This window comes from Sarcophilus harrisii, chromosome 4 (genome assembly GCF_902635505.1).
Source record: "Sarcophilus harrisii chromosome 4, mSarHar1.11, whole genome shotgun sequence".
In the NCBI taxonomy this organism is placed as follows: Eukaryota; Metazoa; Chordata; class Mammalia; order Dasyuromorphia; family Dasyuridae; genus Sarcophilus; species Sarcophilus harrisii.
Window position 1 is genome coordinate 30,515,160 of NC_045429.1, and position 13,438 is coordinate 30,528,597.

Consider the following 13,438-nt stretch of genomic DNA (forward strand, 5'->3'; position numbering starts at 1 on the left):
GTGGCTCTCTGGTCGACATACTTCTGTGGGCTGTCTGGTCATCACCTTGGGTGGCTGCGGGTCCGATATCCTCTGTGGTAGCTGAACAGTTAGTCACGTACCTCTGTGGCAGCCGTCCGGTCACTCATGTACTTCTGTGGTAGCTGTTCAGTCAGTCGCTTTCCTCTGTAGTAGCTGTCCGGTCAATCATGTTTTTCTGTGGTAGCTGTCCGGTCAATCATGTGCCTCTGTGGTAGCTGAACAGTTAGTCACGTACTTCTGTGGCAGCTGTCTGGTCAGTCATGTGCTTCTGTGGTAGCTGTCCGGTCACGCATGTGCCTCTGTGGTAGCTACCTGGTCACGTACATCTCTGGCGGGGTCTGGGCTGCTCCAAGGCTACCCCCATATACACCTCTGCCCCTCCCAGAGACTGTGCAGGGTGGGCACGGTCTCTGATGCCTTCTCTCCCCAGGACACCGGAACTACTTCCAGGACATCCAGATGATGCTGGGCTTCCCACCCCCCCTCTTCTTCCAGATGTGCTGGCGTTTTGTCTCCCCAGCTATCATCTTCGTAAGTGCCCCCATGGTCCTCCCCTCCTCCCCCAACTCCTGCTCAAGGAGGACCAGTCCCTCCTTTTTTGGGTTTAATCATTCAGAAATAAGCTTCCCAAAGGGTCTTGACAGCTAGCCAATGAGCAGTGGTGGGTGTAACTGTCAGAGTCAAGGACATGATGGATTTCCAGATGTGGGGATGGTCCTAGCCCACCCAGAGGGTAAAAACCTGGTCTTCAGCTCAAAGTGATTGAACAAATAAAGGAGCATGCAGCTGCTGGGGTGGTGGGAGAGCAGTGGGGCTCAGCATGACCCAAGAGCCTGCCCCGGCTCCTCAGATAATACTGATATAGAATCACAGAACAGACAGGACACCTCAGTGCCATTCCATATGACCCACCCCAAGGGAAGCTGTACCCCAAAGATGTGCATCTAGAGGCCTCTACTGAAAGCCCCCAGGGCGGGGGTACCTCTCCACCACCTCTCCAGGCAGCCGATCCACACTGGAACAGCTCTTAGTGTTGTCCCAACATCAGGCCTAAATCTGACTCTCCGTACCCTCCCCTCATTGCTCCTGGCTCTGCCCTCTGGAGCCCGGTGGACCAAGGCTAATTCCTCCTCATGACACAGCCACGGACCACAGTTCTTGGGCCTACCCTGAGCCTTCTGTTCTCTGGCCTAAATATTTCTACTTCCTTCAACCTTTTCTCGGATGGCTTGGATTCAAGGCCTTTTATCATCCTGAATACTCTCTGAAAGGAGATGCCCATAACCCAACTGGGCAGTAGCCCCGATGAGGTGTGCCTGAGTCAGAGGACACCCAGTGACTGAAGCTTTCTGGGCTGCCGTATCTTGCAGGTGACTCATTGGGAGCTTGAAGGCTCCTAAAACCCCCAAATCTTTTTAAGGCTGACTGCTACCCCACCATTCCACCTTCATCTTGAATTGATGAAATAGAACCCAAAGTTTTACATTCATCCCAAGCGAATATTTTGTGCAATTCAGTCCCATGTTCTTGACCATCAAAGTCTTTGGGGATCTTGACTTTTCCCCCCAGTTTGTTAGCTCTCCCTCTCCACTTTGGGTCATTTTCAAGATTGGTGAGAATATAGGACCAAGTAGATCACGGAGGAGCTCCACTGGAGACACAATGACATTGAATCATTAACACCTGCCTACTCTTCTGACTTTGGCCATTCAACTAGTTCTGAATTCACCTGTCCAAACCACTTCCTTCTACATCTTTTCTTCTTTTCCACGAGAACACCAAAGAGACATTTTTATTAAGTGATTTGTTGAGTAACCTATGTCTACAGTCACCCTCTGATTAAAAAGTTAATGAACCTACCAAAAAAAAAAAGAATCAAGGTGAGTCTCACCTGGCCCTTCCTGACATCTTGTAATCACTGCTTCCTTTCCTCTGCCTCTCTAAATTACAGTTCTTCCTTGGCTACTACATCCCAATATTGCCTCACATTAACCTCCCAAGCCTTCAAAATGTCCAGATCTTTTTCAGACAGTCCTAACCCTAACCCCACCCCATTATGTGCTTGGCAAGCTGGTTTCTGAACCCAAAGCTAAAGCTGTACATAATGGTCTCTTTAATAATACCTTAATGAAGCTTCCCAGAAATGCACGTCAAGCTCCCTGGTCTCTAGTTTGAAGATTTAATTCTCTTGCAACTCATCCTCCTCCTCTGCTGTCATCAGCTTTCATTGTCCCATCCCACTTCTGCTGGAGTCCTAGCCTTCCGATTATCCCCCTTTCCCGTATAGATCCAAAAGGATCACGCTTTTGGTTAGCTGCCCCTAGCCTTCTGTTCATTCTGATCTAGAATCCTTCTGAGACTGTTCTCCCAAGACTTTGATGGCCTCTTGTGTTTCTCCTCTGTTACCTGCCCTTGCTCCTTTTTTACATTTCTCTCTTTTTAGTCCCAGTTGGTTGGGATGCTCATTGATCTCGTCAGATAGCTTTCATTTAACTCCTTCTTAGAACTGTTTTTCTTTAGGTCTTCAGAATTTCATTCTTAAGATTCCTGTCCTCCACTCTTCTGAGGAGAGAGACAAAGAAACAGAGACACAGAAAGAACTCCAGTAGATAGCTTAATGACTAAAGTCTCCCATCACTAATATGTTATGACTTTGTCTCTATTTCCTGAACTTTTCATCCATATCCTCTCTCTGCACAGTTGGTCTACAATATTTGAGCATCAATATTGCTTCTACTTCAGTTATGGTGGATTTTTACCCACATTTCTCACTATGATCTCATCATCTTCTTCATGTAGGTCCTGAATGGCCTAGAGGATAAAGAGGAGTTCCCTGAACTCTATCTCCTTCTCTTCTGGAAAACAAGCCTGATTTTTGATCAGACACTTATCCTCCTCCCTCAAAAATTAACATTTTTTCACACCTAAATTAAAAAGACCCTGCGAAATTTTTCCCACTACCTATCCTCTTGGAAATGAAATCCACAGTACTGACTTGTTGGATTATTTGTGGGTGATTCTCACTTCCCTCTTGTCACCTGGTTCTGTTTGTTTTTACAAATTCCATTTGTGATTTTATCATAGGGAGTTCCCAGAGAAGAAACTCCCTCCTCTTCTATAACATAAAGCCTTAAAAAGCTGCATCATGTGCATTGAGAGGACCAGTGACTTGGCTGTGAATGCTAGAGGCAGGAGGGACGGGAACCTTCCCAGTTGGGAGGTTGTTCGCTCCCTGCTCTAGCAGGCTGTCTCTTAGCTGGTACCTCTTCATGCCTCTTTGGCACCCACTTACCAGGTGACAGCCACTCTCTCCCTCCCTTTCCCTTCGCTCACTAAGGTGTTACTTTGATCAGTTAGCTTTATTTAATTCTTCTCCCTCTGCCTCACCAATTCTCCCCACCTTCCTGAGGTAATCATCCTCCTTTGTTTCTTGCCTTCTTTGGGTCCTTCTCCTTCCAAATCATTCTCAATTCTGCAATCCTCCGCCTCACCTTTAGAATTCCTCTCCCACATCTGTCTGCCTTCTCCTTCTGAAGCCAGAAACAGAAAAAGCATTTTATGATGAACTTTTTGCAGTAATAGACCAATGAAATAGGTACATTTATATGTCAGGACTCAAGGAGCTGGGACTTCTTCAATGTGTACACTGGACACATTGCACCCAACGTAGCTGGGCTCATCCTTCAGCTTCTCGTCTGTCCCTGTCCATATGACTATTGGAGCAGACCAGTCCATTCAGCAGGACCTCTCCTTTCTTGAGAACTCTTAACCTCCCACGATTCCTGTGCTCTCTCAGCTGTCACCCTCTCACCATCACCTCCTGACCTGACCATCCACTTGTGCTTTTTCTGGATGGTATCTTTTACACCCCTTCTTGTGGGCAAGTCATTGCTGGAGGTTTCCCTTTGACTCACCCACAGTTCTGGTTCTTCAAATGTCACAGCATGATCCCAGCCACATGGAATCAGCAGGAGAATTCTGGCATGAAAAACAATGAAATTTTGGGCCTGGGAACAGGCTTTACTGAAGGCGCTGCATACCTGCCTAACTACATCTCAGCCCCTTTTCTATCTCCATTAAATTCTGAACCCACCTCACGGTTTGTCTGCACCCAGACAACTCCAGGCAACAAACTAAGCCAGTGAGTAACTACTGTGTGCTGAGTCTACACCAGCAACAGGGATGCTGTGTGTGGATTTTTGGGCTTCTCTTTTGAGCAGTCACAGATCTCACTGAGAAGAGCTATATCGCCCATATGTGAAAGCCCCTGGAGGATTGTGCCAGCTGTAGAGACCCTCTCTCTGTCACGGATCTCCAGAGCAATCTTTGGGAAGCTTCCAGCCCCCTAATAATTGTGCAGAATCACAAACCCTCAAAACACAGAGAGCCAGGGAGTCGTTGGGTCCTATCTGAATGAGAATTCCCCCTTGGGGGGACCCCCAAGGCAGCTTTTTCCTTTTTGGATACTGTGTTATTAGGAAGTTTCTCTTCATATTAAGGTCAAATGAAAGCTTTCTAACTCCAGAGGTTCTGCCCTCTGGGGCTAAGCAGTACAAAGATTCTCCCTTCCTCCCAGAACACCCTTCCAGATCACTGGTGCCCATACTCTCCCCAAGTCTTCTTTCCTCCCCAAAATTACCCCTACCTCCTTTAGTCAATGGCAGGAAGATCCTTTCCTATCCTGGCTGCCCACCTCTGGATGCTCTCCAGCAAACCAGTGCCCAGATGCCCAAATGTTGAGCACAATATTCCATAGCAGTCTAGAAGGATTCCTAGAATGAACACTCTTAAGGCAACTAAAGGGCACTACAGTGGATAGAGGGCTGACTCTGGAGTCAGGAAGAACTGAGTTCAAATCTCATTTTAGCCTACTTCCTAGAACTGTGTGGCCCAAGCCAATCATTTAACTTCTGTAAAACTCAGTTTCCTTATCTGTAAAATGGGCATGATAATAAAAGCATCCACCTTCTAAGATGGCTGGGAGTGTCGATTAGAATAATATGTGTAATAAAGTGTTTTCCAAACCTGAAAGTGCTATATTAGCTATTAATTATTCTTGGCCTAAAACTGCATCAGCTACTGGGATGCCGTTTAAAAAATGGCCGACTCATGTTGAGCTTGCAGCAATCCACCAAACCCACAGATCTTTTTCAGACAAAACATTGTCTAACCACAGTTCCCTCATTTTGTACTGATAAGTTTTGATTGTTTGTATCTAGGAGTAAAACTTTACATTTATTCCTATTCGGTTTTATCTAATGAGATCTAACCTGCCCAGGTCCTGTTAGAAACTGTCATCCAGTGTCTTAATTCTCCCTCCCAGATCCAGGGTTCAAATGCCAATTGTTCATGCATCCATCCATACTTTAACATTTTGATCAGTGATTGAAATAAAGTATCAATGGCATGCATAAACAATTGCCATTGACCCCTGGATCTGGGAGGGAGAATTAAGACACTGGATGACAGTCATTCCATTCCTCAGAGAGCACGTCAAAGGCATCAGAGTCTAAATGTGCTGGTACTGACATTGATGACTAGACCATGTTAAATGTTAAACCACACAGGGCCCAGTATAGATCCCTGAGACACTCTACTAGAAACCTTCTGATATCAAACCATCTGTGACTCCTCTTTGAGTCCGGCCATTCCAGCAATTACAAATATCTCTGGCTGTTCTGTTGCATACTCTATTTTCTTCCACCTTTTCTACAAGAATAATGTGAGATACTTTATTTCCTAAGATCTAGGTAAACTATAGTTTTAGAACTTCTTTAATGTGCCAGCTTAGTGACCCTGTCAAAACAAAAAAATAAAAAGGCAAAGATTTGAGTCTATCAGATAAAGCCAGGCTGGCTCCTTGCAATCACTCCTTCCCTTTCTAAATGCTCATTTAACTATTCCTTGAATAATATACTCTAGAACCCAGCTAAGAACTGAAATCCAGTTCATTTTTCTATTTAAAAAAAAAAAGGGAAGGATTTGAGTTCATCAGAACCCGTCTTAGATAAAGCCAAGCTGGCTCCTTGCAATCACTGCTTCCCTTTCTAAATGCTCATTAATTATCCCTTGGATAATATATTCTAGAACCTAGCTAAGAACCGAAACCCAGTTCATTTTTCTATATTGATCCTTGTTCTTAAAAAATAGGACCTTTGTCTTTTCTCCAGGCCTGTGAAACTTACATCAGTTATCACTATCATGGCATGGAAGTCATAGCTTCTAGCTTTTATCGCCCTAATCTAGAACCATGGAACAATTACCTCTCAGTTTGTTGCTCCAAGGGATCCTCTCAGGTAGAGATTGTGTTGTAGTATCCCTTGAGCATTGTCTCCTATGACATTTGGTGTGGCGTTGCTTATTCAGCCTCTCTCCTGCGGTTTCTCTCCTGTGACATCCCTGGCAGGCTGACTTTTTGTGTGGTGTCTCTGGAGTGGGCTCTGGGATGTCTATTGAAGGGTATCTTTGGGGTATCATCTCTAGTTTGGTGTCTCATACTACTTAATAAATAATGAGAATATTAATAGTTAACATTTACATAGCACTTTAAGGTTTGCAAAGGGCTTTACAAATATTATCCCATTTAATCTCCACAACAACCCTGGAAGGTAAGTAAGATCTTCCTGAGTCTACAGACCGCTATCTAGCCACCGGGCACGGTGTCTTTCACGTGGCTTCTCTCGTCTGTCTCTTGGACAGTGTCTGTGGTATGGTGTCTCCTGTGGTATCTCTCATGTTGCAGCTGTGGTGCGTAGCTATTGTGCTGTCTCGTGGCTCACAGGAGCTCTCCAGGTTGGTGTCTCCTGGGGGTCTCTGGCCTGCTGTCTCTGAAGTGCCATTTTTCACGTGCTGTTTTAGTGTACAGTCCCTTGCACAAGAAAGAGCTATCAATCTGTCAATCCTTTCCATGTCCAGGCCGGGTGAGGTTTCCCATGCAAGGGACTGTACACTAAAACAGCACGTGAAAAATGGCACTTCAGAGACAGCAGGCTAGAGAGCCCCAGGAGACACCAACCTGGAGAGCTCTTCTGTTTATTGGGTAGTTGACATTTGCCTTAGGTAGTTTCTGCTCTACTTCCAGTGGCAGTTTGAGGGGCCCATCCCATCTCTGTGTGTGCTCAGCATTGTTCTTCTTTCAGAGATCCTGGAAACCAGTTGGTCAGTGTTTTAAAAATGGAGTCACCTCCAGAAGGAATTTTGTCTGATTGCTTCTTAAGGTCATTCCACTTCCTCAGAGAGCACGTCAAAGACATCCAAGTGTAAATATGTGGAACTGACATGGAAGTAGATCATCCACCTTGTGTTTGCTTTAGCTCCCTCTCTCAATTCTCCTTCTACTTGTTTGTCCACTGCTTCTCATTCTCTTTGCTGAATCACCGTCTAACTCCAGCCCCTTAGTCTGGGTTTGGTTCTTGGGATTCTGCCTTTTATACATTTCCTTGCTGGCCTTATCAGCTACATGGATTCAGTGCTACCTCTGCATAAGTGATCCAGCTCCGATTGATTGCCCAAACTCAGGCTTTACATTGTCGACAGTTTGTTGGACAGCTCCTCTTAGATGCCTTATAGGCAGCTGAGAGTACTATGGACAGCTCCTCTTAGATGCTTTACTGGCAGCTGGGGGCACAGTGGACAATTGCTCTTAGATGTCTTATTGGTAGCTGAGGACACAATGGATAAAGGACTGGACCTGGAGACAGGAAGACCCGAGTTCAAATTCTGCCCAAAATACTCACTAGCTGTGTGACCCTGAGCCAATCATTTTAGCGCTGCCTACCTCAGTTTCTTCATTTATAAATTGAGTATAACAATGATACTTGCCTCACGAGATTATTGTGAGGATAAAATGATATAGTTCTAAAAGAAATTTTGTAAACCTTAAAGAGTACAAGTTCTTGTTATTCAGTCGTTTTCAGTCATGTTGTACTCCATTTGAGGTTGTCTTAGTAGAAATATTAAAATGTTTTGCCATTTCCTTTTCCAGCTCATTTTACAGATGAAAAATTGACCCAAACAGGGTTAAATGACTTGCCCAGGATCACATAGCTAGTAGGTTTCTGAGGCCAGATTTGCACTCAGAATGATGAGTCTTCCTGACTCCAGACTTGGTATTCTATCCACTGTATCACCTAGCTGCCCAAAGAGCTAGATAAGTGATAGGTATTATTATCATCATCGCCAATATCTCAAATTTAACATCTAGAACAGAGTATATAATCTTCCCAGAATCACAGACTCCTCCCTTCATTTTCTGGACTCCTCTCTCCTCTCAGCCTCCCTATTTATAGCAAAGGTGCCACCATCTTCCTAGTCACTCAGTTTGGTAATTATTATTATCCTCTCCCTCTCCCTCATTCCCATATCTGAAAGTTGTCAAGTCCATCTCTAAATAGCTCCTGAATCTGCCCGCATATGGCCGTGCTGCTAGTTCAGATTGTTGTTAGCCATTGACTGAACAAATATAATAGCCTGAGTCACTGCCAGCCTTCTAATGAGCCTCCTTGCTGCCAGTCTGTCTCCCATACAGTGATCACAGACTCATCCTAAGACCCTCTTTACTTAAGAATCTTCAAAGGTTTCTAATAACTTACAAGTTCAATTACAACCTCACATCCCTGGCTTTTAAGATCCTCCCAAATCTGATTCCAAGCAATCTTTCCAGTCTATTTCTGGACTATTCACTTTTATGAACTCTGCACTCCAGCCTGCCTTTGTTTGACATTTTATATCCCCACCTTGTACATCTGCACCGGCCATCCCTCAGGTTCGGAATATCTTTGTCCTCCTTCAAAACTGAGGCCTTCTCTATGCAGCCTTGTCCCTGGCTTTACCTCAGTGAGCAGGATTCTCTTCCTCCTCCAGTTACCTTGCATTTTCTTTATTTGTGTGCATATTGTATGCCATCAGCAGAACGTAAGCTCCTTGAGGGCAGGAGCTATTTTGCTTTTCTTAGGCTGAACTGAAAATAGAACCCTCTCAAAATGCTGGCAGGTGGGTGACATTTTTCTTCTACTGTCCACCTTCCAGTTCTCCCTGTACATAGATTTAGGCTGACCTCATGCCAATTCTACAAATCTGCTGCCCCTACAACTGCTCTTTGCTCTTTATGGGGCAGTGCTGTTGATGATCTTGCCTCAACCTTCTCCATAACCTTCTACAAATGGGTCAGTAACCTAAATCTCTTTTTTTCTGTCTCTCGCAGAGTAGCTTAAGCTTTGCTGGTTGAGACAAGTTCTGGACTACTTTTCTATGGTGATTTTTATTGTGGTGATTCCTTTTTATTGGTTACGCTTATGCAGAACGTCATATAATCCAAATTTTATAATTCCTTTTTTTTTTCATCTCCCATTTTAGTCGTTTGTCTGAATAGGGATGCTAGCTATGGTAGCTCAGAAAGAATGGCAGAGGCTTCATTTTACAGAGTTGGAAACCAAGGCCCAGTAAGTTTAAGTGACTCTCCTACAGTCATACAATAAGTCTTAGAGGCAGAGTTTCAGGTCTCTTTATTCCAGGATCAGTGTTCTTTCAACTCCTGGAACTATCCTAATGTCCCCGTTGTGTTGGTTTCATTCTCTGAGGTATTTTCTGGTCCTCTTCATGTCCAAAACTTTCTGATTCTCCTCCTGAAAAAAGTTCTCACAACACAAAGGCAAGAGGTTTCTGAGTGACCACTCTGTAAGCCTTCGACTTTCTTCCTTTCCCATAACACTGTTAACACTATGTTCTTCCAATACACCTCCTATCATCCTCCTTGTGTCTGCCTTGGAATTGCAAGCACGGGCTATCCATGTCTACACTATCTTGAGGCAGCAGATCTGGCTGCTTTGAGCACTTGTCTATGATGTCTTCAGCTCTCCACTTGGTCCATTGCTTGCTTCTGCTTCCTGTGAGCACTGGAGGGGAGGAGAATGAGCAGCCCAAGAAATGTCTCCACGTTGACTCTGGGTATAGGACCAAAATGACTTCTCTGACCTCTTTGAAGCTGTGGGCCGGACTGCCGCTGAACTTTGGCTCCCTTCTGGCTTCTTGCAAGAACGACAACAGTTTGGTTCTCCCAGCAAGAGCCCAGATTCCAGTTGTTGGGTGAGGATCTCACCTGGAGAGCACCAGAATCCCATCAGTATCATTCTCCTCATCCCTGACCCCTCCATTCTGTGCTGCATATGCAAGAACGCCCGAGTTCTCAGCTCCACAGCCTACCTGCTGGGAGGACCTACTACTCCTGGTCCTCAGAAGGCAAACACTATCTGTTGCTAGGGGCAAACTTGAACTTCTTCTGGCCTCACAGAATATGAGTCACTCTGCAACAGCACAGTACCTAAGAAGTGGGGTCAAGATAAAGCATCAGAGTAAATTTTGTGGAGAAACCTTCCAGAAATTTCACTTAAGCTACAAAATTTCGTTTATAAATAACTAAACTTGGAGAAAACCTTGAAAATGCAGCTTGTCTGAACCCACATATCCATTACTTGCACCATCAGCTTTGCGCTCTACCCCACTGGTTTTGTTCATTGGCTCTCTGTCTAAATCTACCACACCATAGTGGAATCTGAGAATTGGGAGGGATCTCATCAACTTGTCATTCATCTCTGTACAACATACCTGACCCATCTGCTCAAAGATGAACTCATCACCTTGAGAATCACTCAATGAACACTTATGAAGCACCTACTATGTGCTAGTCTACTTCTGTCCAACTCTCACTATTGAAATGTCTTTTTTAAACCACATTCCGGCAGTTTTTTCTGGTTATGTCCCCCTAAGTGTTCCCTTTTCCAGTTCCTTCTCTGAATTGGGTTCAAGGTACTTCACCATCCTGATTGATCTTTGGACATTCTCAACTTACCAACATCCTTCTTCAACCATAGCACCTAGAACTGAATGTAGTACTTCAAATGAGGTCTGAGAAAGGCAATGGGCCAAGAAACTATCGACTCTCTCTTTCTGGAAGCTACCCTCCTTCCCAGTGTAGCCCAATCCCATATTGGCTGTTTTGGCTGCCATGTCCTACTGTTAATAACCATTTGAGCTTGCGGTCTACTGAAATTTCTAGATCTTTTTCAAAACTTCTACATAACTATTAACTGTTCTACTGAAGTTGATTATTTGTAGCCATGTATAAGATTTTACATTTATGTCCAGTTAATTTCATCTTCTTAGATTCAGTCCAGTGCTTTAGCCTGTCAAAATCCTCTCGGATCCTGATTCTGTTACACGGTGTCTTAGCTCTCCCTTACCACTTGGTGTCATTCACACATTAGAAAAACATTCTATCTATGCCTTTATCTAAGTCACTGTTAGAAATGGTAAACAGCAAAGAGAGAAGCCCAGATCCCTGGAGCACTCCACTACGGACCTCCTGCCATGTTAACATGGAACCACTGACAGCTCTCTTTGAGTCTGGACATCTAGCTTCTTTTGACTTCAGATAATTTTATTATCCTCTAATTCACATCATCTCCACATGACAAGTTATTTTATCAAAGGCTTTGCTAAAATCTAGTCAAACTCCATCTACAGCATCGTTCTTATTGATTGAGTAATCCTGGCAGAAAAAAGAAGTGATGAGTCAGGCTGTATCTGGGCATCTTTGAGGAAGCCACACTGGTTTTTGGTGACTGATCACTGCTTCCCTTTCTAGATGTCCACCATCTAGCTCTTTAATGACTTCCTTCCCAGAAACTAAAGCCCACATTACTGCCCTTGAAGTTGCAGCCTACGTTGTCCTTTCACATGGTCTTCCTAAGGCCCAGGCAAGCAGCTGGGGGGCACGGTGGGTGGAGCGCCAGACCTGGAGTCAGGAAGACCTGAGTTTAAACTACTCCTTGGACATTTACCAGCTGTTTGACCCTGTGTGGGTCATTTAACCTCTGCTGGCCCGTTTCCTCATTTGTAAAATGGGAACTTAGCTCCCAGGCTTCTCAAATGGCATAACCGAGAAAAGCTCAGCACAGTGTAGCACATCGTACGTGCTCTGTAAGTGCTGTTACTATCATGCTTCTCTTCCTCCTCATGGTCTTAATCTGTATGGAACATCTGCTTTGGTGCCTGTTGTTCCCCTCATAGGATTTTCTAGAACTCTTCACAGAATTGCAGGACTCATCTGAACTAGGCTGTCCTTGAGTTCTCTCCCATTTGATTCACTTTCAGCCCCCTTGAAGCTCTTATTCCCACAGAGGCGGGACCTCCCTTTGTCAGCCAGCAGGGAGAGACCGGAATAGTTCCTGGGCAGACCACCAGATGGCTCCCACCAATCTCAGCACCCGGTGTGGAGTAGCCGGTTCCTTCATGCTGGGCGCTCGATTGGCTGGGCTGCAGCAGCTCATGACCGGGCGATGAGACAGGACCGGGTTCCATCCCAGGATAATGCTGCTCCGGCCCCCAGGCCTGCAAGACTCACTGCCTCCCCCAGGCGGGATCTGAAGGGCCTCCTTTCCCTCTTCAGCAGATCAGTTACCGCAGGAAGGAGCACATTCATGCCAGAAAAAGCCAGATTTCTAGGTCCCCCCACTTCTTTTTCATCAATCCTCCTCATTCTCACGGGGATACAGGGCCAACAAGAAAGACCTTCGAAGGGATGAACTTCCAAGTTCCCAGATATCACGGTCCCTTGGGGCTGGCCAGAGCAGGGCTTCCCCCCACCAACTCCTCCTGCTTCCTTGCCTGACAGTGGCCCAACCTCACACTTGACTGGCACCTTTGGGTCCCAGTAGTGAAGTCGCTATTCCCATGGGGCTCTACCCCCATCTTCTCTTGGAGCCATAGGTGAGCCCTGATTCTCAGAGAACCTCCTGCCTGGCTAAGGCCCAGAACAGTCTGAGAGAGGTGCAGCTTCCCCCTCAAAAAGCCTTGCCAGAGCATTTCGCGGGACAGTATCTCTTCCCTCCCTGCCCCCTCCATGTGGTTGGCATCTGGCTGCCTCAGGTTTTTGACTTTTACCTTAAAATATGGTAAATTCGAGGAAGGAAACTGCCAACTGCTGCAGGGAACGGAGCCGCTTCCACCTGTGTGCCAGCCTTTGAAATTCTAGCCATTTGTGGGCTTGTTCTTGGCACTTGAGACCATTATAATGGGACAACAGTCTCTTGACCCAAGGGAACCGTATAGACTAGAAGGATCAGTCCAATATAACGAGGTAAAATCTAACCAGGAAGTTCACAGGTACTGGAGGAGGGGTGGCCATGTAGCCAGATAACAACCAGAGAGGAAAAGGTCTGTTTAAGGGGCCTAAAAAATCAGTATAAGCACATTTGAACAGCAAATCCCCAAAAGCTCCCTTAGGGAGGAATGAGGAGCTGGCCAGCCTGCTGCCTCCGGCCTGGGTCTGAGCCCATCTGGAGGGTCAAGGCCAGTTCTGGGCAAAAGGTTGCCAAGCCAGAGAGCTTTCAGAGAAGGGTTGCCAGCCCACCAAAGGCCG

At 45.5% G+C, this 13,438-nt stretch overlaps 1 protein-coding gene across 3 annotated transcripts in view; it reads left to right on the forward strand.

Moving 5' to 3' along the window:
- The window catches only part of SLC6A9 (solute carrier family 6 member 9), a 49,022-nt gene that overhangs the window by 32,707 nt on the left and 2,877 nt on the right, over positions 1–13,438 (forward strand). For all 3 annotated transcript variants that reach the window (XM_031969256.1, XM_031969257.1, XM_031969254.1), the window contains one exon: positions 452–552. In XM_031969256.1, the coding sequence (XP_031825116.1) occupies positions 452–552 (101 nt within the window). The remainder of the gene's footprint in view (positions 1–451; positions 553–13,438) is intronic.